Source organism: Nyctereutes procyonoides, unplaced genomic scaffold, assembly GCF_905146905.1.
Source record: "Nyctereutes procyonoides isolate TBG_1078 unplaced genomic scaffold, NYPRO_anot_genome, whole genome shotgun sequence".
NCBI lineage: Eukaryota > Metazoa > Chordata > Mammalia > Carnivora > Canidae > Nyctereutes > Nyctereutes procyonoides.
Genome location: NW_026575128.1, coordinates 13,726,472 through 13,753,677, shown reverse-complemented (window position 1 = coordinate 13,753,677; position 27,206 = coordinate 13,726,472). Strand labels below are relative to the sequence as shown.

Below are 27,206 nucleotides of genomic sequence, written 5' to 3'. Positions count from 1 at the left end.
GGGCACTGAGGGGGACACTTGACGGGATGAGCACTGGGTGTTATTCCGTATGTTGGTAAATTGAACACCAATAAAAATTAATTTATAAAAAAAAATAAATAAATAAAATCTTAAAAAAAAAAAAAAGGCCAAGAGTGCGGCACCATATTTGTGGCAGGTTAAGGTATGTAGGATCTCTCTCCATCCTGCTAGTCTTCCCTCTGACTTCCTGTTCCTGATAGCCAACCCAGACTCTGGACCCTTCTACCCCAGGCCAGCTCAGAGCCACCGCACATGCACAGAGGGGGAGATCTTCCTGGAGCACACCTCTGACCATACTTTTTCCTGCTGAAGCCTCCTTCAATAGCTATCTCCACTAGGCTCCAGCAATGCTATTTCTTCCCCTTCGTTCAGCCTCAGGAATGTTTTTTTCCAGCCACTGTTGCTAGTCTCTGGCTGTCACTTCATACCGTTTAATTCCCTAACTGCCTTCCCCTCTGCATGCAAGTCTCTTCATCTGAGACATTTAGCACAGGGGGAGAGACAGCAGATTCTCCAGGGAAGTCTGGGGCCTGGGACAAGCTTGTTGTTGTTGTTGTTGTTCTTCTTCTTCTTCTTCTTAAAGATTTTATTTATTCATTCGTGAGAGACAGAGAGAGGCAGAGACATAGGTGGAGGGAGAAGCAGGCTCCTCCCAGGGAGCCCGATGCAGGACCTGATCCCAGAATCCCGGAATCCCAGGATCATGCCCAGAGCCGAAGACAGATGCTCAACCGCTGAGCCACCCAGGCGTCCCCAAGCTTGTTCTTCAATAGAACTCAGGCGTGGGGAATTGAGAGCTGCCATTCCTTACCATGAGATCTTGGACAATTCCCTGCCCCTCTCTGGTCCCAAGTGGTTTGCTCCATTCACCTAGGAGTGATTAGATTTGACGCTGTCTCCTCATTGCCCTGAAAGTAACATTCTGTGTTCCTAAGTGTCAAGTTTGTACTAAGATCTGGGGGATGGAGTTGACCTTTTTCTGATCTAGGATCTCTCTTCTGGGGCTAGAACCTTGTCCCTGAAGATGCTTCCCAAATAAAGACTTAAAGCATTATGAGCCTGGCCCAAATGCAAGCCCTCCCAGAGGTCTATACTGAAGAGGACAGCGGAAGCTTTCTTGTAAGAAAGCATAAGCAAGCTGAGGCTCAGTTTCATTATGTGGAAAATGGGTATAAAAAGTGAGTAGCTATGACCTCCCTGTTTGGGTTAAACAAGATAGTGGATAGGAAATTCCTAAGACATATCAAGTGCTTGTGTGGAAAGGCAGATATTATTACGCTAATGATTATACCCAGAATTGCCTTTTGTTTTCTCCATCAAAGAACCAAGTAGGCAGACCCATTGCCTGGTTTCTTTGAAGCCCACTATTGGGTTTCTCTTCAGCCGAGTTCTGGGAGGAGTCAGCTAGGCTGTCTCTCTGTTGTCTTATGACTTTGGGGCTGCTGTCTCTGCACTTTGGAGCTCAGCCCAGCCTGAGTTGCTGCTGGGTACAGGGTGTGGCTGGAGGTGGGGGCTGGCAGGGTTCCAGGGTCTGCAGTATAAGGGAACCCAGGATGGGAGGAATCAGGCCAGAGCCTTGGTGGCTGCAACTCCAACCATGGTTTCTACCTTGCTCTCCTTGAGTGTCTCCCATCTGGTCCTGTGGGCTACTGGATTGATCTTGGTCTTAGGCTTCCTCAAGCTCATCCGTCTGCTGTTGCAGAGACAGATGCTGGCCAGGGCTATGGACAGTTTCCCAGGGCCCCCCATGCACTGGCTCTTCGGACATGCCCAGGAGGTATGTGGGGAGAAGGGGTTGAAGAAAGAAAACAGCTTCCTTTCCTGCAGAGAATCTAGCCTAATTCCCCAGGGGCCGTGGAGGGGGTCCCTATGCTTAGGTAGGGGGATGGTGGCCTCAGAACCACAGTTTCCATTCAGCTTTCCCAGCAGGTCTCCCCCTCACTCCTGCCTTCTGACCTGGCCCTGGTAGGTGGGAGCACGTCAAAGTTGGAGCCCAAGTAGACCAACTGGAGACTCCTTCGACTCCTTCTCCTCCTTCTCGGGCTCAGAATTCATACAAAGCTCAGTGATAGTATGGGAGAAAACCCCCAGACAGTCCAGTAGAACATGACTATCTTGTTTTGAGCTTAGGCACCATCCTCTTCGTTCTGTGTGGTGTAAAGTTTTCCATTTTAAGAAAATAAAAGTCAAAGCAGAGATGAGTGCTGTTACCTGAGAGCCCTCCTGGAGTATCTAAGTGGTTGGTACCCCCAAAGGCGAGGTTCTCTCTGCCATGACTCTGGGCTGGCTCAAAACCATGGCATCTTCCTGGATTCAGATCCTGGCTTATCCTCTCATTATCTCAGGGTGCTGGGATCACCTTAGCACCTGTTGTCAGGAGCACCTCTAGTTCCCTGCCTCTATGAGATCTAGACAAGAGTTTCCTGAACACAGACCAAGAGTTTCCTGAACACAGTTTCCATCTGCATTGGAATCAACTGGAAGAAGCAGATTCCTTGGCCCCAGTCCCAGGAGATTCTAATTAACATACTGGAACTAGTGATCTGAATGTATTTGTTTTAGTGAAACATTTTTTTCCTCCAGGTTTATCCATGTTATTTGCATTGGCAGAATTTCTTTTATTAAATAAAAAAAACTAAACATAGCTACCATCTGTCACCATACAAAGTTATTACAATATTACTGAGTATATTCCCTGTGCTGTAACTTCGCATCACCATGACGGATTTATTTATTTATTTATTTATTTATTTATTTATTTATTTATTTATTGGATTTATTTTGTAACTGGAAGTTTGTACCTCTTAATTCCCCTCGCGTCTTTTGCCCATCTCTCCACTCCATTTCCCCTCTGGAAACCACTAGTTTGTTCTCTATGAGTCAGTTTCTCTTTTTTGTTGTTGTTGTTGTTTGTTTTATTTTTTAGATTCTATATGATGAAGTCATGGTGAAATCATGGTATTTTTCTCTCCCATTTCATTTAGTATAGTATCCTCTAGGTCCATCCATGTTGTCACAAGTGGCAGTATTTCATTCTTTTTTAAGGCTCAGTAAGATTCCACTGTATATATGCCACATCTTCTTTATCCATTCATCTATTGATGGACGCTTGGGTTACCTCTATATCTTAGTTATTGTAAATAATGCTGCAATAAACATTGGGGTCATATATCTTTTTTTAAAGATTTTATTTATTTATTCATGAGAGACACACAGAGAGAGTCAGAGACACAGGCAGAGGGAGAAGCAGACTCCATGCAGGGAGCCCGATGTGGGACTAGATCCCGGGTCTCCAGGATCACACCCTGGACTGAAGGCAGCACTAAACCACTGAGCCACCCAGGCTGCCCTCATATATCTTTTTGAACTAGTGTCTTCATTTTCCCTGGATAAATATTCAGAAGTGGTATTACTAAATTGTACCGTACTCCTATTTTTCATTTTTTGAGAAAACTCTATACTGTTTTCCATAGTGTCTGTACTAACATACATTCCCAACAACAGTGCATGAGGATTTGCTTTTCTGTATATCCTCACCACGACAAATTATTTCCTCTCTTTTAGTAATAACCATCCTGACAGGTGTGAGATGATTTCTTATTGTGATTTTGATTTGTATTTCCCTGATGATGAGTGATGTTGAGCATCTTTTTATGTGCCTGTTGGCTTTCTGTATGTCTTTGGGAAAATGTCTGTTCAGGTCCTCTGCCCATTTGAAAATTGGATTGTTTTCTGTTTGTTTGGTTTTTGTTACTGTTGTTGTTGAGTTGTAGGGGTTCTTTATATAATTAGGATAGGAATCTGCATTTAAAAACCTCTCCAAAGGAAGCTTGGGTGGCTCAGCAGTTGAGGTTGAGCATCTGCCTTCGGCCCAGGGCGCCGTGATCCGGGGGTCCCAGGATTGAGTCCTGCATCGGGCTCCCTGCATGGAGCCTGCTTCTCTCTCTGCCTGTGTCTCTGCCTCTCTCTCTCTGTGTCTCTCATGAATAAATAAATAAAATCTTAAAAAAAAATAAAAACCTCTTCAAGCATTTTGCTGTGCATCTAGGTTTGGAAACCCAGGTATAAACGCCAGAGACTAAGGCATTCCCAAATACTTTTCTCCTTTCACTGTCTAGGGGATTCTCTCTCCTCCATGGCTGATGCTGAGAATGAGCTTGACCTCCAGGAGAGGACTGCTCAGGCTTAATCTTGCTCTTACAAATAATCACCTTCTCAGGATGGTTTAATAACCTAGCTGCATCCTGGAGAAATCCAGGAAAGGAAAAGATGAGTTAGGGAGCTGAATCAGACTCAGGTGGTGCTCTCAAGAAGCCTACTGTCTAGAGGGAAAAACAGACACCAAGGCCCTTCTTGCTCCAGGTTGAGTGAGATGCCTAACCAAGATTTTACAACAGCCACATGTTCTGTATCTCAGTATTTACCTCGTTGGATTGTCATCTTCTGTTTACTTGTTCATCCTGCCCACTAGACCATGACCTCTGGAAGATGGAGATCCATTCTGATTCATCCCTGTACCCTCAGGGTTTAGCACCAAGCCTGGCACAGAGTGGGCATCACTGAATGAACAAACAGAGAGCATTGGGGAGTGGGGAGGGGCCTTGATAGAGGAGGCAGTGATGAAGAAGACAAGTGGAGAGATCAGGTGGGGTTCAGGAGAGGTTTGCTAAGCACGGAAAGGGGTGTGGGAAGGTTGAGGTCTGACCCTCTGGGGATGTGAGGGGCATTTAGGGAGACCTTTGATTCCTTGCCTCTTACATCCCTCCATTACTACTTGCTTCCACCAAAGCTAGGCTTGCCCTCAGCCCACGAGCTTCCCTAGGACAGGGACCTTGCTCCCCTACCCCATGTCAGAGCTGGCTGCCCTCCTCCCCCAAATACTCCCCCGGCTCCTCACCTTGAGAGTGTATAGAGGGCCTGGAACAGACTGGCTCTGGCTTCTTGGCTCTAACACAAGAATCTGGAGAGACTCGTTACCAGGAAGAATAGGCAAAGGTAAGACGGGAGTTTGCTCTTCGGCGACAAAGGTTTCCTGGGGAACCATGGCAGGCCTGACACCTTTGCCTTCCTCCAGGCTTTGTTGCTTCTGCTGGGTCAGATCCACATCCGAGACTGAGAAATGCGGAGATAGGAGTAGGGGTTGTTTTTCAGAACAAAGATGAGGTTCAGAAAAGGCAAGATACTCGCTTATGTCCATATATAGTAGTTCAGGAATTGAGTCAAGGCTGGGTGTAAGACTTGTGGCTTTTCATGCAGGACATGATCTGTCTGTACAAAGTAACTGCAAGTTTGATTCCTAGCCTAGTGATGGTGGGAGTAGGAAAAGAAGGTGGGTGGGTCAGAGCTGTCCATCAGGATTAACTTCTTTCTTATCTCTGGTTGCAGTTTACAGGTCCTGGAAGCAACATCCTTCTCAATTCTCAGATTGTGTCCCTTTGAGGTGGGGTCATATTCTTCCAGGGTCCCCCTTCTCCTACTCTGGGGCCCAGAGAGGACTTTGCACATAGTAGGTGTCCAGCCATGTTGTTGGCGTGAGGTTGGGAGAGGCCCAAGAATCTGGACCGTTGTCAGGAGAGGAGGAGAGAATGCCAGCTCTGAGCTCAGGAAAGGTGATCCCCTGAGACTGTATAGGCCTCTTCCCTGACCCTGCTTATTACTGAGACAGTTCCCTTGATCTTGTGCTGTAGAGTCTGAGGGTCTGGGGCTCTGGCTCATTTCTATTCAGTAGACATTGATGGATCTTCACTATGTTTCTGCTCTGTGCTTCCCTTTCCTTGTCAACAATAGGGAGATAAACATTTTTACCTTGTTGAGTTAGAAGAGAATTGAAAAAGATACTGTATAGATAGGTACTTTGCAAATTCCTGGAGAGATATCAAGTGTTAAATCCTTGTAGAGGGATTCTTGCTGCAAAACACTGTGAGGTATTTGCTTCCTTCATCCTCTTCCTTCCTCTAAAACTAACCCAGTCTTTGGGAGCCATTATTGGTTTGTCTTTTCTCAAACAACTAGATGATTAAGAATTCTGGGTCTGGACCTCTGCTGAGGACAGAGGATAAAGTAATAAGACTAAAGCTGGCCCTAGAGTGACCCAGTTTGTATGAGAGATGGATAACACAGCATGGTGTTCCAGATCCATGGGTGCAGGCAAGGTATGCTGGGGTGGGCCCGGAAAGATCTGAATGTAGCAGTCCATGGAGGGAAGGAAGGATGGAAGGGTGAAGGATACTACCTGTGCAGAGGTACAGAGGCTGGAAAGAGCATCGAGTGTATAGGAACTTAATATGTTCAACAAATATTTGTTTCTCAGGGTCTATTATGTGCCTGTGCTCATTTTTCTATACTTCTGGAGTGGTGAGAGGGAGAACATGATGGAGAGGACGAAGCTGGAAGAAGGTGGGGCAGATCACATAGGACCTTGTAGGCCATGTTGAAAGGCTTTATTCTGAGTGCAACAGGGAACCTTGAAAAGATTCAAGCCAGGGGAGTGATGAGCTCAGAACTGTGTGGTAGAAAGATCACCTTGGTTGGGATGGTGGATAGATTGACAGAGGCCAAATAGGAGGCAAGCAGAGGCCAAATAGGAGTAGGACAGGGCTGAGGAGGCCATCTAAGCAGATGTTAGTAGAGTGAATAGTGAAATGGGGAGGAACAGAAGGTAAGGCAGGCTGTCCTGGTATCATGGGTGTGGGAGAGGGTAAGCCCTTTACCATAGCCAGATGTAAGGGTGTCAATGGGGTCCCCCACATGCACTAGGAATGGGGAGGGGGGTAGGAGAGCCCTGGGAGCTTTGTTAAACTGTGGTATCAACATAGATGGATCAGAACTGAATGTGGGAAAGTCACCAAAAGAGAGAAAAGGACTTGTCGAGCCACAAGACTGGATGGTAACGAGGAGGAATGAATTTCTAGGTCTAAGTGTAAAAATGTGGGGATCTGAGACCCAAGAAGGCTCAGGGCTGGCAGCACTTGTGTGTTTAGGCACAGGACCGTTGGATTCTGGATTTGAAGGGTTTCCCAGGAACTGCTACATCTGGCTCTCTTAGTTCTGGTTAGTTGATTTTAGGGTTTGATGGACTTGCAGAGGAGAGAGACAGCCTCTGTAGGACATCCCCTCTGGTGCTGCTATAAATAATGAAGAAAGCCCCATTCCATGTTTCTGGCTGGTGTCAGAGTGGATGGCAATTCCATTCTTAGGTATGTGAGGAGGGGTAGAATTGGGAGGAAGACGTACTGTGTTCATGTTTGAAAATGCTGGGTCTGAGAAGCCTGGAGGGTGTCATTCAGAGATGTCCAGAGGATGGCTGTGTCCTGTTTCCAGAGCTCAGGAGAAAGATAAACTGGGACGTGCTGTCAATTTTGGAAATAGTCTCAGGTAGATGGCAAAGAAAGCCATGGGAGTAGGTGAGAGCCTCCAGGGAGAAGGTGCAACCTAAGAAGAAGCCTAAGTCTGAAACTGGGGGAGCCTCAGTCTTTGATTTACAAATAATGGGTATAGAGCTGCTGTATCAAGAGAAGTGGGAAGACATCTAGACAGAGTTCAAGAAAGAGAGGGGGTGGGACACCTGAGTGGCTCAGCGCTTGAGCATCCGCCTTCGGCTCCGGGCATGATCCCTGGGTCCCGGGATCGAGTCCCCCGTCGGGCTCCCTGCATGGAGCCTGCTTCTCCCTCTGCCTGTGTCTCTGCCTCTCTCTCTGTGTCTCTCATGAATAAATAAATAAAATTTAAAAATAAATAAATAAAATTAAAAAAAAAGAAAGAGAGGGGACTCGACTGTGTCACAGCAGCTGCAAAGCCTCTGGGCTCACCCCCCCCACCCCCAGGAGGGCATTGGTCACAATAGCAAGACCAATTTTGGAGAGCTGGGGGCTGAGGAGGCAGGAAGTGAAACAGTGAGACAATTCTTTTGAGAAGTTATGAAAGGAGAAGGAAATGGGGAGGAGGAGACAAAACCAAGGGAGGTTTTTTGTTGTTGTTTAGTAAGTAAGAGAGACTTGAGCATGTTTTAAATGCAGATGGGAAGGAGCCAATAATGAGGATGGGTCTGTGATGTGGGAGAGAAAGGGGCTGACTGATGGGTGAAGTGCCTGAGGGGAGGGGTTGGAATCCAAAGGGACTGGCCTTGGACAGACCCTGGGCACTTCCTCTACTGGAACAGCAAGGAAAGTGGGGAGGCTAGGTGCAGGGCAGGTAGTTCTTCAAGTCTGGCAGTTGACTTTTAGGAACCTCTTATCTGATGGCTTCTGTTTTGTCCGTGAAGTAGAGCAAGGTTAATTTGCTGGGAGCAAGGAGTAGACGGGTAGAGGGGACAGTTGGGGAAAGAACAGCTTTTGAGAGGCAGACAATGATCAATGCTACGGGACTTTCTAGAAGGTATTTCTGCTGATCTCTGCTCAAATGTTCCCTAAAAGAGGCCTCCCCCAACCCTCCCAACTCCCTGTCTACAGTAGCAGCCCTGCCCCTTACCTTTCTTTATTTTTCTTCCTAGAGTTATTACTACCTGAAATTGTATTGCTGATGTATTTTGTTATCTGTTTATTTCCTTTCCCCTACCTGGAATGTGAGCTTGGGGAGGGCAGGGCTTTGTCTGGCTCATTACTCTTCCCCCAGGAGCCAGCACCATGTCTGGCACTGAGAGTGGGTACTCCATGCCTACTTGCTGAATGCATTAATGAATCCCTGGGGGATCCAACTCAGGGCAGCAAAACCACTCATATGAGGTGAGGACTAATGTCTGCATCCCCATGGACTTGGGCACTTCTTGGGCCCATGCCCTCCTGCCTTCTTAGGTGCCTGGATGCTTCCCTGTGCTCCCCCCACCCCCAATCTAGTCATTTTTGGGGCTGGAGCTCATCCTCGGTGCTGAAGTCAGAAAGATGTTGGGGCATAGCATAGGCTTTGGGATGGAAAGACCTGGACTTGAGAGTTGTGTGACTTTGGGCACGGCCCACCATCACTTCTTAGCCAACATGTGTGTCTAGGAGAGACATGGTGACCCATGTCAGTCTCACTCAAAGTTCCTCTGCCCCTTCTCTTGATCCAGGGGTCTCTTCTGAGTTATGTTCACACCTGTTCACATGTACATTTGTAGTAGTACACTTGTATCTGAAAAGGAGGATGGAGAATGAAGTTGCCTATTTGTCGCCAGGGTTGGGGGGGATGACTTGTCTACCCATGGGAGTAGTACACATTAGATCCCTTCCCTTTAGGCTCCCAATGGCTCTCTACTTAACTCCACAGAGTTTGTGTAAACTGAGTCCATTTTTTTATGGTTATTTCAGACATGCTGCCTCATCTCAATTGTTGTTGGTCCTTCTTGGTAGTTGCTCCTAACTGTTTAGCTTTGAATACACAACTTTACTGTCTTTGACATTGGTTGGGGCTGATGCACACGCTGAGTGCAGCTCCATCTTGTGGGGATGGGCAGCGTCCTCAAGGTGGGGTGAGGGAGGACTGAGACTAGAGCACCCACAGGCACCTAAGGATGTCCATCGTGGAGGAGAGCAGATCTGGGCAATCCCAGTACTTCCCTGGTCTGTGGGAGCCTGGGTGGCCCAAAAAAGCAGATGGGCACTAACAGAGAAGACCACATGCAGTAACCAGGTTTCCAAGGGAATGGAGATGGAGGGGGTAACCCAGCTCAGCTTCCCACGTGACCTGAGACAAGGTTAGGTGAATCCTTTGTCCATGAGTGGAAGAATCTTAGAGCATGTGCAGAGTGAATTCTTTAGCATGGTTTGGGGGCATTTGGGAGTAGGTTGTGGCAGGAGATGCAGGTAGGAGGCAGATGTTGGGGAAAGGTAGACTTGAAGGGGAGGGAAGTACAAGTCAAGGGCTTACCTTGTGCAGGATCCAGTGCTAAGCTCTTCCCACAATATATCAGTGAAGGGCTTTAAATGCCCTGTGACCCCAACTAATAACACAGGGCCTGCATGATTTAATTAATGTCAAAATAATCCTATAAAGTAAGTTATCATCCCCATTTTATAGATGAGGAGAGTAAGATGCAGAGAGCCTAAAGATCTTGCCCAAGTTCACTCATCTAAAAGATAGGGGAAATCAATATTCAAATGTAGACCTTCCAAGGTCCAAAGATTGCAGGCTGTGAAGTCAACTTTCCTGGGTTCACATTCCAGCTCCCTGATCAGCCATTACTCCTCCTCCTCACAAATTCCAGAGCTCAGACTTTATTCGGAGGCCCATGGGCAGGGAACGGACGAGTTTTAAGCAGATCTCTGAAAGACTCCCTCTGATTAGGGTACATCCCTATAATGGAACACCATGCAATGAAAAGAGTTAAACATTTTGAAGGACAGTTAAATACACTAGTTTGAAAAGAAGGACAAGACACAGTAAATGAAAAAAGCGGGTTTCTGAAAAGTGCTTATTGTATACTCCATTTACAGAAAACACCTCTGGGTGAGTAAATGTGGCTAGAAAACCCCCCAAAGAGTACACACCATCCTCTGGATGGCCTCTCCAGCCTCAGGCCACCGTCCCACCAAGTAGCAGCTCCTGGAAGACACCCCACTTTGTCCTGTGCCAGAGCATTTGTGCTTGCTGTTTGCTCTTCTTGGAAGGCTCTCCTTGCTCTTTGCACTGCCAGCTCCTTGTCATCCTCCAGCTTTCACCTCAAATGTCCTCTCCCACCAGAAGCCAGCCTCCATCTCCCTAAGCAGCTTCCCCTGAAGTCTCTCTCTTGACGCCATGCTTGCTCCCTGCCTAGCACTTCCCGCTCTGTGTGTTCACGTTCCTTCATTGTTTAGTTGCATCGGTCTGCCCCATAGGGTAGGAGCAGGTCTGTCCCATGCCCTGAGATGTCTAGACAGTGCCCTGCACATAGTAGGTCCTCAAAAAATGAGCCCAATAACATAACAGTGTCGGAATTGAGCAGATTTCTGCACTGCACGGCAAGCTGGTGTTTTCTCTCTCTCTCTCTCTCTCTCTCTCTCTCTCTCTCTCATGAAAACAGTTAACAACAGAGAAAGAAATCTCTCCGTGAGAGTAGGATAGATGGAGGGGTTGATGACAGGAACCAGATAGAAGCAGGTTGGTCATTTTGGGTTTGTTGACCTCACCCAGGTACAGGAAGAGGGTGGCTTGGGCTTAGAGTGGTGGCTCCTGGGCTGGAGAAGGGACTGAGCCCAGAGAAATTAAGACTGTGACTAGCTGGGAGAGGGGTACAGGGGGAGGCAAGGATGTTCCCAGTGTCTGTCTGGGCAGCCTCTCCTCTTCCTTCCCCCAAAGACTTAGGGCCTGTCTGCTGACAGTGGGTTCCTGAGTATCCCAGCCTTCTGTCACTATTTCAGATCCAGCAGACGGGGAGCCTGGACAAGGTGGTGACCTGGGCCCACCAGTACGATTATGCCCACCCACTCTGGCTTGGACCGTTCCTTGGCTTCCTGAACATCTATGAGCCGGACTATGCCAAAGCTGTGTACAGCCGAGGGGGTGAGGACTCCCAGGAGAGGAGGTGGCTTCCTGAGAGCAAAGGGCTCAGGGCTCCAAGTGGGGAGGAGTCCTGGGCTCTGCATCTTAAGTCTGGGCAGCTAAGGTCCCATTGATCAGTAAGCCTCCTCTGGGTACCTGCTAGTTTCTGCATGACCCGTCTTCTCTTTCTCCTGCAGATCCGAAGGCTGCAGATGTGTATGACTTCTTTCTGCCGTGGATTGGTGAGTGGGCGCCTGCCTTCCCCGCCCTTGATGCTGGGTTACCAGGATCCTTCCCAGTTCCATCCCTCTCTGACCATGCCCACTGAGTCTGTTATCTCACATGGGACCACCTGGCCCCCAAATGCCCCTCCTAAGATTAGCTGCTCAATGGGGAGACAGGGAAAGAGACAAGAGAACTTCCAGCTGGCTGGGGAAAGTGGGGCTCAGGTACCTTCTCCTCCTGGGCATGTCCTCTTCCTTGGAAAGGCTGAGCAAGGGCTCTGGAAAATATGTGAGTATGAGGAACAGCTTCCTGGAGGAGGTGGCACTGGAGTACAATCCCAGGAGATTTTGTGGGTGGTGTTGGCCAGACAAAAGCCTGAGGAGAGGAATGGCTACAAGGCTGGGTGGCTGGAAGGTGGAGCTGGGCTGGGACATGCGGCTGGGCAAGAAGGACTGGGGTGGCACCCCCGGGCTGCCACGGATGGGGCAGGATTGTGTGGACTGATCAGCTTTCCCTCTGTCATCTCTTCCCCAGGGAAAGGCCTCCTGGTCCTCCAGGGGCCCAAGTGGTATCAGCACCGCAAGCTGCTCACACCTGGCTTCCACTATGATGTGCTGAAATCCTACGTGGCTGTGTTCACCAACTCCACACACGCTATGCTGGTGAGCTCCCAGTGCCAGGCTCCTGGAGGCTGCGGCTGCTGGGCCAGCCTCTCTCCAGCTCCAGTTTTCCCTGGGGGAGGGCGATGAGGAGATTCACCAAGTCCCTGAGACCTCATTCTGCTGGCAGTAGCAGTGCCAAACTGTGTTGTTCCTGACACCTACTGCATACTGGGTGTTGACCAGGTGCTGAGGCTCCGAGTGGCTGGGCAGCTGTGGCCCTCATGTCCACTGGGAGAGCCAGGCCCCCTTCTTCAATAGAGGTCAAAGGCCTCTATGAGGCCCAGGTAAGTCTTCTCTTGTCGCAGACTAGATGGATGCCTATATTTGATAATGCTAGAAAGGTCTTTCACATCTGGAAAGTGCCTCCTCCTCATTCTCTGCCTACCACATTTGCCTAAAACAATATCATTAGCAACTCATCTCTGAAAGGGATGCCCAAGGTCAGGGGTCAGGCTCTGAGTCTCAGGGCTGGATATTCCCCAGAAGTTACCCAGGCTAGTCTTTTCCCTTGCAGAAAACTCCTCCCCAGCATCATGGCAGGCCTGATTGTACACAGGCTGTGCTGGGGAGATCCCCACCTCTCAGCCTTCCTCTTCCCTTATGTGAGCTGCCTGGCTCAGGTCTGCCTTGTGGTGCCACCCTAGCCTGAAGCCCTTACCTCTGCATTCCAGTGGGCTGGAGGCCAGGCAAGGGACTTGGTGCATGGGGGAGAGGACAGGTGTGTGTGGGTCCTTGAGGGAAGAGGCTGGGTGCCCAGCTGACCCCCTGACATTACCCTCCATCTCTGGGCTCCAGGACAAGTGGGAGGAAAAGGCTCGTGAGGATAAGAGCTTTGACATCTTCTGTGACGTGGGCTACATGGCACTGGACTCCCTCATGAAGTGCACCTTTGGCAAAGGAGACAGCAGTCTGGGCCACAGGTCAGGGGGTACTCGGGGGCTGACCACAGTCTCTACCCAGGCCAGCTCAGATGGGAGTCAGCAGGACCCCCGGGGCCCTGGTCTGAGAGGACATGGGGTCCTGCCCTAGGGAGTCCCAGCTTGGGTGGGGGTAGGAGGGCCTTGCCCATGGTGGGGAGACAGATTCTGCCTTTAGCAGGGAAGCTTCACGGCAGAGAGAGGAGGGCAGGGAGCCCTGTGGTTGGGCCCAGATGCTAGAGTGCAACGCCCCAGGTTCCACTGGGGGTCAGGGTCTGAAAGCTCCTCCCTGCTCTTCTCCTGTGTAGGGAAAGTAGCTACTACTCGGCTGTCCGCGATCTCACTCTGCTGATGCAGGAGCGCATCGAGTCCTTCCAGTACCATAACGACTTCATCTACTGGCTCACCCCACATGGCCGCCGCTTCCTGCGGGCCTGCCAGGCAGCCCACGACCACACAGGTGGGCCTTTCCCACAGAGCCCACCCCACAGGAAGGGTCCAGTCTAGCTCCTTCAGGCCCCTCTGGGACCCCTGCCATTACAGGATCTCTGTCCCCCTACGGGTAGAGGATGGGTCCCCCTGGCAATGACTCTCTGTGCTCCTGGCCCAGACCAAGTCATCAGGGAACGAAAGGCAGCCCTGCAGGATGAGAAAGAGCAGGAGAAGATCCAGAACCGGAGGCACCTGGACTTCTTGGACATTCTCCTGGGGGCTCGGGTGAGTGAGTGCACGGTTGGCCACCCCCACCGAGAACTTCTCTCAGAGCGGTCTTGAGGACATTTTTCTTGGACAGGGTTTGCTGGACAGTGGCTGAGGCTGTTAAGCATTTCCCTCCTTTTCCTCCAGCAAATATGGCCTGCTCCTTGTCTTATGAACACATCAGCAAAGCCTCAGAGATGGCAAGGTGCAGGATGTGGCTGGCTGTGGCATTGGGGAGAGGCATAAGTAGCAGGGAGATGGGTCACATGCTAGAGCCCTAAAGACCAATTCTAGACTTCTTTCTTTTTTTTCTTAGAGAGAGAGAGAAGGGTGGAGGGGTGGGGCAGGGAGGGGCAGAGGGAGAGAGAGAATCCTAAGCAGGCTCCAAGCCTAGCATGGAACCAGATGCATGGCTTGATCTCACCACCCTGAGATCATGACCTGAGCCGAAATCAAGAGTTGGATGCTCAACTGACTGAACCACCAAAGTGCCCACCAATTCTAGACTTCTAAGACCGAAGAATCTTAGAATCTTGAATGCCATTCATTCATTCATTCATTCATTCATCATTTATTCATTCATCCCTTTATTCATCCACTCTCCAAACTCACTAACCCCTACTCTGGGTTAGTTCCCATGTAGAAGATGAGAAAGACCTGGCCTTGTTCCCCAGACATTTACAGTCTAGTGCAGGAGATAGGAGGTAGATGTTGACAAAGATCTCTCCTCTGCCAGGTGGCACTCTGAGCAGAATTGACAGTTAGGGCTGGGTAAGGTCACAGATCACTTGGGCAGAGGGATCAGGGAAGGATTCCTGGAGTAGGAGGCATCCAAGCTCCTGTGCCTGGGAGGATTAGGAATCTGGGAGAAGGTCTCAACCCTCAGTCTGAAAAGGAGCTTTCCTCCCCTCCCTCAGACCTTCACTTGAGAACTGTTATGAGGTCCTGTTGGTACCTATCTCAAATGTCTTGGGCTGTCCCATTATGCCTTCCCTAACCCAGGATGAAAATGGGATCAAGTTGTCAGACGCAGACCTCCGGGCTGAGGTAGACACATTCATGTTTGAAGGCCATGACACCACCACCAGTGGCATTTCCTGGTTTCTCTACTGCATGGCTCTCTACCCCCAGCACCAGCATCGTTGTCGGGAGGAGGTCTGCGAAATCCTTGGGGACCGGGATTCCTTCCAGTGGTGAGTGAGGCTATGGGTGATCCCAGGCTGTCCTGTGTCTCTGTCCTGGGGATGTGCTGGGCTTATGCTATCCGGGGTCATCTTCAGGTGATGCATGGCCATCCTGGAAACCAGGGGAGGATGGTGGCAGTTTCCTGTTCTCACCAGCTGAGGCTTCTGTGGGGGAGCTCTGAGGATATACCCCTGAGCTCATTCTCTCATAGTCCTTTAAACAGGACTATTGACAATTCACAGATAGGAATCTGGGAGACCTTCTCCCAGATTCCTATCTGTCCTCCCAGGCACAGCTTGGATGCCTCCTACACCAGGAAACCTTCCCTGATCCCTCTGCCCAAGTGACCAGTGACTTTTTTGTGCGCTTACTCCTGAAGGCAGAACCTGACTGCCCTTCTGGATTGCTAGATGGAACAATGGGGCACTGGGAGAAAGAAAGAGAGAGAGAAAGAGAAAGAGAAGGAGAGAGAAAAAGAGGAGGGAGTTGGGGATGAATACAGCTGGGATAGCTGGGGAGCTGCCTGCCGCCCATCCTCCTCCTGCACACCTGCCTTTGGATGGCCATATGCTTGGCCTCCTGTCACATATGTCACCTGTGCTGCCTCCAGCGTGGAGTTAGGTACACAACACAGCACAGAAAATGCTCAGTCCATGGGAGAGACTTTAGATTCACCTGAGGGAGACTGACCTATAGTTTCAGGATCTGAGATTTGGTGTCTCCACCATCCACTTTTATTGGCAGATGTTGGAAACCTCCCAGGGTGTCCAGCCACGTGCCAGTGCTTCTAGGGGTACCAGGTGGGGAGAGGAGGAGAAGGAGCCAAGTTGCTGCCCTTTGGATATTTTTATTTATTTTTAATTTTTTTAATTTTTATTTATTTTTTTTATAAATTAATTTTTATTGGTGTTCAATTTACCAACATACAGAATAACACCCAGTGCTCATCCCGTCAAGTGTCCCCCTCAGTGCCCGTCACCCATTCACCCCCACCCCCCGCCCTCCTCCCCTTCCACCACCCCTAGTTCATTTCCCAGAGTTAGGAGTCTTTTCTGTCTCCCTTTCTGATATCTCCCACACATTTCTTCTCCCTTCCCTTATATTCCCTTTCACTATTATTCATATTCCCCAAATGAATGAGAATATACACTGTTTGTCCTTCTCCGATTGACTTACTTCACTCAGCATAAAACGCTCCAGTTCCATCCACGTTGAAGAAAATGGTGGGTATTTGTCGTTTCTAATGGCTGAGTAATATTCCATTGTATACATAAACCACATCTTCTTCATCCACTCATCTTTCGATGGACACCGAGGCTCCTTCCACAGTTTGGCTATTGTGGACATGGCTGCTAGAAACATCGGGGTGCAGGTGTCCCGGCGTTTCATTGCATCTGAGTCTTTGGGGTAAATCCCTAACAGTGCAATGGCTGGGTCGTAGGGCAGGTCTATTTTAAACTCTTTGAGGAACCTCCACACAGTTTTCCAGAGTGGCTGCACCAGTTCACATTCCCACCAACAGTGTAAGAGGGTTCCCTTTTCTCCGCATCCTCTCAAACATTTGTGGTTTCCTGCCTTGTTAATTTTCCCCATTCTCACTGGTGTGAGGTGATATCTCATTGTGGTTTTGATTTGTATTTCCCTGATGGCAAGTGATGCAGAGCATTTTCTCATGTGCTTGTTGGCCATGTCTATGTCTTCCTCTGAGATTTCTCTTCATGTCTTTTGCCCATTTCATGATTGGATTGTTTGTTTCTTTGCTGTTGAGTTGAATAAGTTCTTTATAGATTTTGGAAACTAGCCCTTTATCTGATACGTCATTTGCAGATATCTTCTCCCATTCTGCAGGTTGTCTTTGAGTTTTGTTGACTGTATCCTTTGCTGTGCAAAAGCTTCTTATCTTGATGAAGTCCCAATAGTTCATTTTTGCTTTTGTTTCTTTTCCTTTCGTGGATGTATCTTGCAAGAAGTTACTGTGGCCAAGTTCAAAAAGGGTGTTGCCTGTGTTCTCCTCTAGGATTTTGATGGAGTCTTGTCTCACATTTAAATCTTTCATCCATTTTGAGTTTATTTTTGTGTATGGTGCAAGAGAGTGGTCTAGTTTCATTCTTCTGCATGTGGATGACCAATTTTCCCAGCACCATTTATTGAAGAGACTGTCTTTCTTCCAGTGGATCGTCTTTCCTCCTTTATCGAATATTAGTTGACCATAAAGTTCAGGGTCCATTTCTGGGTTCTCTATTCTGTTCCATTGGTCTATGTGTCTGTTTTTGTGCCAGTACCACACTGTCTTGATGACCACAGCTTTGTAGTACAACCTGAAATCTGGCATTGTGATGCCCCCAGCTATGGTTTTCTTTTTTAAAGTTCCCCTGGCTATTCGGGGTCTTTTCTGATTCCACACAAATCTTAAAATAATTTGTTCTAAGTCTCTGAAGAAAGTCCATGGTATTTTGATAGGGATTGCATTATACGTGTAAATTGCCCTGGGTAGCATTGACATTTTCACAATATTAATTCTGCCAATCCATGAGCATGGAATATTTTTCCATCTCTTTGTGTCTTCCTCAATTTCTTTCAGAAGTGTTCTATAGTTTTTAGGGTATAGATCCTTTACCTCTTTGGTTAGGTTTATTTCTAGGTATCTTATGCTTTTGGGTGCAATTGTAAATGGGATTGACTCCTTAATTTCTCTTTCTTCAGTCTCATTGTTAGTGTATAGGAATGCCATTGATTTCTGGGCATTGATTTTGTATCCTGCCACGCTACCAAATTGCTGTATGAGTTCTAGCAATCTTGGGGTGGAGGCTTTTGGGTTTTCTATGTAGAGTATCATGTCATCGGCGAAGAGGGAGAGTTTGACTTCTTCTTTGCCAATTTGAATGCCTTTTTAATGTCTTTTTGTTGTCTGATTGCTGAGGCTAGGACTTCCAATACTATGTTGAATAGCAGTGGTGAGAGTGGACATCCCTGTCTGGTTCCTGATCTTAGGGGAAAGGCTCCCAGTGCTTCCCCATTGAGAATCATATTTGCTGTGGGCTTTTCGTAGATGGCTTTTAAGATATCGAGGAAAGTTCCCTCTATCCCTACACTCTGAAGAGTTTTGATCAGGAATGGATGCTGTATTTTGTCAAATGCTTTCTCTGCATCTAATGAGAGGATCATATGGTTCTTGGTTTTTCTCTTGCTGATATGATGAATCACATTGATTGTTTTACGAGTGTTGAACCAGCCTTGTGTCCCGGGGATAAATCCTACTTGGTCATGGTGAATAATTTTCTTAATGTGTTGTTGGATCCTATTGGCTAGTATCTTGTTGAGAATTTTTGCATCCATGTTCATCAGGGATATTGGTCTGTAATTCTCCTTTTTGGTGGGGTCTTTGTCTGGTTTTGGAATTAAGGTGATGCTGGCCTCATAGAATGAATTTGGAAGTACTCCATCTCTTTCTATCTTTCCAAACAGCTTTAGTAGAATAGGTATGATTTCTTCTTTAAACGTTTGATAGAATTCCCCTGGGAAGCCATCTGGCCCTGGACTCTTGTGTCTTGGGAGGTTTTTGATGACTGCTTCAATTTCCTCCCTGGTTATTGGCCTGTTCAGGTTTTCTATTTCTTCCTGTTCCAGTTTTGGTAGTTTGTGGCTTTCCAGGAATGCGTCCATTTCTTCTAGATTGCCTAATTTATTGGCGTAGAGCTGTTCATAATATGTTTTTAAAATCGTTTGTATTTCCTTGGTGTTGGTAGTGATCTCTCCTTTCTCATTCATGATTTTATTAATTTGAGTCTTCTCTCTCTTCTTTTTAATAAGGTTGGCTAATGGTTTATCTATCTTATTAATTCTTTCAAAGAACCAACTCCTGGTTCTATTGATCTGTTCCACAGTTCTTCTGGTCTCAATTTCGTTGAGTTCTGCTCGAATCTTAATTAACTCTCTTCTTCTGCTGGGCGTCGGGTCGATTTGCTGCTTCTCTAGCTCCTTTATGTGTAAGGTTAGCTTTTGTATTTGAGTTCTTTCCTGTTTTTGAATGGATGCTTGTATTGCGATGTATTCCACCCTCAGGACTGCTTTTGCTGCATCCCAAAGATTTTGAACAGTTGTATCTTCATTCTCATTAGTTTCCATGAATCTTTTTAATTCTTCCTTAATTTCCTGGTTGACCCTTTCATCTTTTAGCAGGATGGTCCTTAACCTCCACGTGTTTGAGGTCCTTCCAAACTTCTTGTTGTGATTGAGTTCTAATTTCAAGGCGTTATGGTCTGAGAATATGCAGGGGACGATCCCAATCTTTTGGTATCGGTTCAGACCCGATTTGTGACCCAGTATGTGGTCTATTCTGGAAAAAGTTCCATGTGCACTTGAGAAGAATGTGTATTCAGTTGAGTTTGGATGTAAAGTTCTGTAGATATCTGTGAAATCTATCTGGTCCAGTGTATCATTTAAAGCTCTTGTTTCTTTGGAGATGTTGTGTTTAGAAGACCTATCAAGGGTAGAGAGAGCTAGATTGAAGTCACCAAGTATAAGTGTATTATTATCTAAGTATTTCTTTACTTTGGTTAATAATTCGTTTAAGTATTTGGCAGCTCCCACATTCGGGGCATATATATTGAGGATTGTTAAGTCCTCTTGTTGGATAGATCCTTTAAGTATGATATAGTGTCCCTCTTTGTCTCTCATTACTGTCTTCGGAGTGAATTTTAGTTTATCTGATATAAGGATGGCTACCCCTGCTTTCTTTTGAGAACCATTTGAATGGTAAATGGTTCTCCAACGTTTTATTTTCAGGTTGTAGGTGTCCTTCTGTCTAAAATGAGTCTCTTGTAGACAGCAAATAGATGGGTCCTGCTTTTTTATCCAGTCTGAAATCCTGTGCCTTTTGATGGGGTCATTAAGCCCGTTCACGTTCAGAGTTACTATTGACAGATATGAGTTTAGTGTCATCATGATATCTATTTAGTCCTTGTTTTTGTGGATTGTTCCACTGAACTTCTTCTTAAAGGGGAATTTTAAGAGTCCCCCTTAAAATTTCTTGCAGAGCTGGTTTGGAGGTCACATATTCTTTCAGTTCCTGCCTGTCTTGGAAGCTCTTTATCTCTCCTTCCATTTTGAATGAGAGCCTTGCTGGATAAAGTATTCTTGGTTGCATGTTCTTCTCATTTAGGACCCTGAATATATCCTGCCAGCCCTTTCTGGCCTGCCAGGTCTCTGTGGAGAGGTCTGCTGTTACCCTAATATTCCTCCCCATGAAAGTCAGGGACTTCTTGTCTCTTGCTGCTTTAAGGATCTCTTTATCTTTGGAATTTGCAAGCTTCACTATTAGATGTCGAGGTGTTGAACGGTTTTTATTGATTTTAGGGGGGGATCTCTCTATTTCCTGGATCTGAATGCCTGTTTCCCTTCCCAGATTGGGAAAGTTTTCAGCTAGGATTTGTTCAAATACATATTCTGGCCCTCTGTCCCTTTCGGCGCCCTCGGGAACCCCAATTAAACGTAGGTTTTTCTTCCTTAGGGTGTCATTTAATTCCCTTAATCTGTCTTCATGGTCCTTTAATTGTTTGTCTCTTTTTTCCTCAGTTTCCCTCTTTGCCATTAACTTGTCTTCTATGTCACTCACTCATTCTTCCACCTCGTTAACCCTCGTCGTTAGGACTTCTAGTTTGGATTGCATCTCATTCAGTTGATTTTTAATTTCTGCCTGATTGGATCTAAATTCTGCAGTCATGAAGTCTCGTGAGTCCTTAATGCTCTTTTCTAGAGCCACCAGTAGCTGTATAATAGTGCTTCTGAATTGGCTTTCTGACATTGAATTGTAATCCAGATTTTGTAGCTCTGTGGGAGAGAGGGCTGTTTCTGATTCTTTCTTTTGAGGTGAGGTTTTCCTTCTAGTCATTTTGCTCAGTGCGGAGTCTTCCTACCTTGATAGAAGCGCGAACTCTTCTCACTGTAGAGTTCCAGCTGTTCTCTCTTTAAATCTCAGGCCGAATTCGTAGATTTTCAGGATGATTTGAAGGTTATCTAGGTAATTTTTGGGGACAGGTGGTTTGGGGACCCTACTCTTCCGCCATCTTGCCCCTCCTCTTTTATTTTTTTAAAGATAGATTTATTTATTTATTTATTTATTTATTTATTTATTTACTTATTTATGGTAGACAGAGAGAGAGAGAGAGAAAGGCAGAGACACAGTCAGAGGGAGAAGCAGGCTCCATGCCGGGAGCCTGACGTGGGACCCGATCCCGGGACTCCAGGATCACGCCCTGGGCCAAAGGCAGGCGCTAAACCGCTGAGCCACCGGGGGATCCCTGGATTTTTTTAGAAAAACAAACTCACATAACCAAAAATCTAGACAAAACCACCAAATGGAGTAAGGCTGAGAGGCCCCACGTTGAGAGCAGAAGAATCAGAAGGGCTGGCGCTTGAGTTGGCTTTCCAAGGAGATGTGAAACTCAGATAAGGAAGAGACAAATAGGCCTTCCCGGTTGGTAACGACACGAACGCCACCTAGAGGCAGAGAGTAAAAATACTTATTTTCACTTCATCTAGAACTTGAAGCAACTTGAAGAACACTTATTCAATACTATAAAAAAAAGCACAAAGGGAAAATGAGTATCGGTATATAATACTTTGTGAATTCTAGTTGAAAAATCTCTTCTCCTAGTTTGTAAACTGCCATTTCATCTCCCCTAAGGTGTCTTTGGATGAATATAAGTTCCCTGTTTTAATAAAGTCAAATATATCTTAAAAAAAATGAGGACTGAGTGGAAAAGCCCTAGGGCTTGGGGCTCTGTAATAAAGTGCTGTGCAATAGTCATAACTGAACCACATTTGGGTCTGAGCTTCCTAGTGGCAAAGGGGAAACATAAGTTTTGTTTTTTACCTGAGCTTGTTACTGCATTTAACCAATATATATCAGCCCCTGTTTTTTTCCATCTTGTTCCACATGGGAAACCAGGTGGAACCTAAAGAATTGTCCCTTGTGGGGCTTCTGTGGGGGCCTTAAGAGACTCAGGAGTGGCATTGTCTTGATTGCTGGGTTCACATACAGCTCTAGGGTCCTGTGCCTTCCCTTCCTAGCAGTGAAGATGGAGAGGTGGAGAAAAAAGGAGCCAGAGAAAAAGAAGAACAGGAGGGAAAAAGGAAAATTGGAACCAGATTCCTTGGGTCAGAGTGGCTACCCCATATCCAATCTGGTCTATGCACTTGGAACACCTATGTCCGTCTCACCATTGGATGTGCCATAGTGGTTAAGGGGGAAAGATGGAATTGGACCCTGTCTTCCTGTGGAATTCCCTTGCTTCCCATGCCCAGAAAGGTCTGGTTGTATTTCTGGCAGGGATGATCTGGTGAAGATGACCTACTTGACCATGTGCATCAAGGAAAGCTTCCGCCTCTACCCACCAGTGCCCCAGGTATACCGCCAGCTCAGCAAGCCTGTCAACTTTGTGGATGGCCGTTCCCTACCTGCAGGTGAGTTGGAGTGGATCTGAGGGTGGAACTGGAGTACTTGTGGATACTTCTCTGACACTCTCTGTGCCTTTGGTGAATCTTTGCACAAGTGGGGAAGAGCTCAGGCTTTGTGGTTGGCCTGGGTCCAAATCCCGGTTCTACAATGTATGGTAGAGTGTAAATCCCTCTACCTCAAGCTTCTGTTTCCTCTTGTATAAAATGGGAGCAATAAGAGTATTTACCTGACAGTGTTGTTGTCAGGATGAAAGAGACAATATTCGCCAGGGCTTTCTTATACCACCATGTAGGTTGTGCCCTGAGCAACTTCAGAAGGCACCATTCACATAGACTATGGTGATGTACAGTGCCCAAGCTATACAACTGTATGTGGTAGCTTTATAAGGAGTGTTAAACTCTATCTGGCGCACAACATGCACCCAATGAATGGTTGATGTTGCTACTGATAGAATGATGTCATGAATAGTAACTTTCCTCCAATTATTTGAAAACAGAAAGTGTAAAAAAAAAAAAAGAAAACAGAAAGTGTAATAGGCCTTGTTTTTCCGACCTCCAGTCCTTCTTTTTCTCTCCCCATTCTATAAATGTCTGTGTTAGGTGCTGTGTCCAGTGCTGGGGCTAGGGGGTGTAGATATGATGATGATCGACAGCACTTTGATGTCTTGATGGTGGTCATGAATCCTCCATAACTGGCAGGGGTCAGGCAGGAGCTGGTGCCCAGTTAGAAGGACACTAGGAGATTCTGACACTGTGAAGACGTGGTGTGGCTATCCCAGGACCACCTAACTACCAGGCCTCTGCTCTGCCCACAGGCAGCCTGATCTCTCTGCACATCTATGCCCTCCATAGGAACAGCGCAGTGTGGCCTGACCCTGAGGTACCACACCCCTGGACCTGGAGGGCAGATGGGGTGGGAGGTTATGGTGGTCACCCTCCCCAGGACCTGGTAGGTATTTAAGCAAGTCTTGTCCCCTCAGGTCTTTGACCCTCTGCGTTTTTCCTCTGAGAATGTGGCCAGACGCCACCCCTTTGCCTTCATGCCCTTCTCTGCTGGGCCCAGGTAAGGAGAGGACCAACATCCCCAGGCCCCCAGGACTGGGGAGGGAAGAATGGAGGATGTTGTGGGGAAAGCATCATTTTGGGAACTCTGTGATAAGGGAGCCATCTCTGGGTTTTTGATGATCCTAAGGTAGGGTAAGTTCCAGGGACCCTCTTCTTCCCATTAGCATATTCGTGTCCCTGGCAGTTGGTGGGCTGGCTGAGTCATTCCAAGAAAGGTCCTCCAACCGGAATTCCCAATGTGAATCTACTCAGTTGGGGACCCTCACTGTGCTCCCAAGATCTGTTTCCTAAGCCCAAGTCAATCAACCAATCAGCCAATTATTCATCCACAAATAGTTATTGTTTTTTTTTTTTTGGCCACTAAGAGCCCTGAATTTGCTCACTCTGGACACCCCATAACCTGATGCCACCTTGTGCTGCTTACAACAGGAACTGCATTGGGCAGCAGTTTGCTATGAATGAGATGAAGGTGGTCACAGCTCTCTGCTTGCTCCGCTTTGAGTTCACCCTGGACCCCCTGCAGCTTCCTGTCAAGATGCCCCAGCTGATCCTGCGCTCCAAGAATGGCATCCACCTCTGCCTGAAGTCGCTACGCCTGGGCTCTGGGAAGTAGCTCTGCTGAGAGCAGGGTCCCAGGCAGCCCAGAGACTGTGGCTCTCCCTGGATACTACCCTCCTCAGGCTGGACTGTAGAATAGCTGTGGCTCTCTGTCTTGGGAGGCTTGTAGTTTAGAAGGCAAGCAGGCACCCACATAAACAATCTCCCGGAGGGCAGTGCCATGCAGGCATATGTGTCCAGAAATGCTTAGTATATATGTATTCTAGAGCTCATTCATTTATTCAGCAAACATATGGTGAACACCTACTTGTTTCTGGAATCTTCCTTTATCTCCTATAATTGGCAATATTTCTAGAATGTAGCAGAAACTTATATGCCAGTTGTGGTGACACAATGAATACAATGGAAGCTGTGTCTTGGGCTTCATGATTATGATCAGTCCCTCATGTACTCCCTATGAAAGAGGGATGGCTTTTGGGCTTTCCCCTTCACTGAGATATATGTCTCTGCTTAACTGTGTTTGTGCATGTGTGTAATATAACAGACATAAAGACAAATTGGGTAAACAAAATGGTACAGGGGCACCTGGGTGGCTCCGTTGGCTAAGCCTTTGGCTTAGGTCCTGATCCCAGGGCCCTGGGATGGAGCCCTGTATCAGGCTCCCTGCCTAGTGGGGAGCCTGCTTCTCCCTCTCCCTCTGCTGCTCCCCCTGCTTGTTCTCTCTCTCTGTCAAATAAATAAAACATTTAAACAAACAAACAAAAATGTACAAGACAATGAATTTCTAAAGTAAATTCCCAGGTAACCACCAGTAAAATCAAGGAATTTGGAATATGTTTTTCCAGGTGAATCTTCTACCCCTCCTGAGACAGGTCTCTGTAGCTCTCCTACTACCGTCAGCATCCATGCCACAGTCACTCAGTGATCTGAGCGCTCAGGCTTTTGTTGAGAAAGGTGGCAGAGTGGCATTCAAGGGGGGTTTCCTGGAAGAGATAGTGCTTGAATCAAACCTTGAGGTATAAAGGTGCCGAGAATGACTTTAGGGGAAGGCTTTGGGCTGGGGCCACATGACAGATTAGAGATTCTTCACTGTAGTCCCTGCAGCATGTACCTCTAGAGTTCAAGGTCTAAGGCCACTAGTGGGTTCTAATCCAGGAATTAGACAACAGTGGAAGGGAGGACACTGGAGACTAAGGGGAAGGATCAGAGAGAGGAATTCTAGCTCTGGGACTTGGGGATATCTCTGTTGCCCTGGGGACGTACCATCTGGAGACACATCCTTCCTGCTATTCATCCTTTCCCTCTTAGAAGAAGACCACAGCCTTGGAAGGTTGGCTATGGGCCACCTGCTCACTCCTGCAAAGCCCCGTCAGGACCCAGACCTTCTTGCCCACCTGAGGCTGGGATACAGAGACCTCAGCCAGGGTGTCACCCATGCCACCAACTTCCCTCTCTGTCCTGCCCCTGGACAGATCTTTCTCCATGCCAGCAGAGGAATGTGGCAGTAGTTATCACCTGCGAGCAGAACCCAGAGGTCATAACCAACTGTGGCCAATGGGTGGTACTCAAGTTTAAGACTTACCTACTTTCATTACCTCTGGATTATCAGGAGATTTATGAGGCAGGATTTACCCTACTTCAATGTCAGAGGAAGGAAACTGCCAAGATGCTCATCAGAAAACAGCTTGGGAAAAAAAAAAAAAGAAAACAGCTTGAACTAAAGCCTTCTGACTTTGGCCTCTTTTGACCAAGACTTCACAGGCATATTAACTGTCTCTCTGAAAGCTCGTGTTGGTGGGAAGTGGAGCTGAGAACACCAGAACCTGACAGAAGAGGGAGGCTCCACGTGGGAGGGGAGGACCAAGGCTACAGACTAGTGGGCACCAAAGATGAATTCCACTTAATCCTTCCAGCCCTCCAAACACACCCCATTGCCTCCTAGGACCCCAGGCATTTTTGTGCACCTGTATGGTAGAGTGTAGAGGGTGTGAGGGGATACACACAGGTGTGGTTATGCAAATATGTGTCTTAGGGGTAGTGCATATGAATGTGAACTCACCCCAGGATTTTTTCCTTTGCCTCGAGCTAGCAGGGTCACTTCTTGGTCAGATTCTTTACCTTCAACATAATCCTGTGGTTAGAGCACGTGTCCATGGCTGGTCACCCAGAATTCCAAGTTCCTATTGTCTTGAACTCTCTGAGTCTGGCTAGCCTCTGCCCCTCTGTACCACCAGATGCCAGGGAATCTGTCCATCTTCATGTCTAGCACTTTCCCAGCTTACTTTTTTGCCCCAATCCCTAGTCAAACAGTAAGCATCCACCCTGCCCTTTCTTAAAGCAGGGCTGAACTAGCCCAGTGACCCAGGAAGCCATGGGACTGAAAGGGAGGTCCTGGATGCAAGCACCAGCTGGGGGAGAAGCCCCTTCAGGGAGGCAGAATGTGCATTACACCACAGGCAAAAGGCTGCAGGTAGGGAGGTCTGTTTATGATATCCAGGGTCTGGGCTAGGTAGGAATGAAAGTGAGTAGGACAGAAGGAAGATCTGTATTTAGAACCCACAGAATAGTGGCTGGGTTGAGAGGGGCTGATGGAGGAGGGCAACGAAGGCCTGGGAACAGGGTCCAGGGCCAGAAGGACTAGCACCCAGGCAGTCACATAATAGGGCAGGGTTGAAGAAGCCCCTTCCCACTCAAGGTGGCTGGCCAGAGATTCAAAGGACTGCCAAGGGGCTTTCCTGTGGGAGAGGTGCCACCAGTAGTTTGCTGATTGGAGTCTGACATCCTTTTCCACTGGCCAATCCATTTGCCTGCATGGGCTCCCCCTAGTGTGTCCTGGAAAGCCCACTCCATGGCCTGAGGCAATGGGACACATCTGGCCTTCCTGGGGTCCCGGCATCACAGAGCAGATACTACCTCCCTTCTTTGTCTCCTTTGTCTTTGCTCCCTTTCTCTCTCTTCTCTTCCATTTATCTACCTCAAAGGGAAA

At 47.5% G+C, this 27,206-nt stretch overlaps 1 protein-coding gene across 1 annotated transcript; it reads left to right on the top strand.

Moving 5' to 3' along the window:
- Positions 1–1,612: 1,612 nt before the first annotated feature.
- Positions 1,613–25,887, top strand: LOC129520760 (cytochrome P450 4B1). The gene is made up of 12 exons (XM_055341952.1): positions 1,613–1,798; positions 11,331–11,472; positions 11,649–11,693; positions 12,211–12,338; positions 13,134–13,258; positions 13,564–13,715; positions 13,866–13,972; positions 14,957–15,147; positions 22,470–22,603; positions 23,413–23,477; positions 23,578–23,660; positions 24,092–25,887. The coding sequence occupies exons 1-12, from the start codon at positions 1,619–1,621 to the stop codon at positions 24,273–24,275; spliced, it is 1,536 nt and encodes a 511-aa protein (XP_055197927.1). The 5' UTR covers positions 1,613–1,618; the 3' UTR covers positions 24,276–25,887.
- Positions 25,888–27,206: the final 1,319 nt, after the last annotated feature.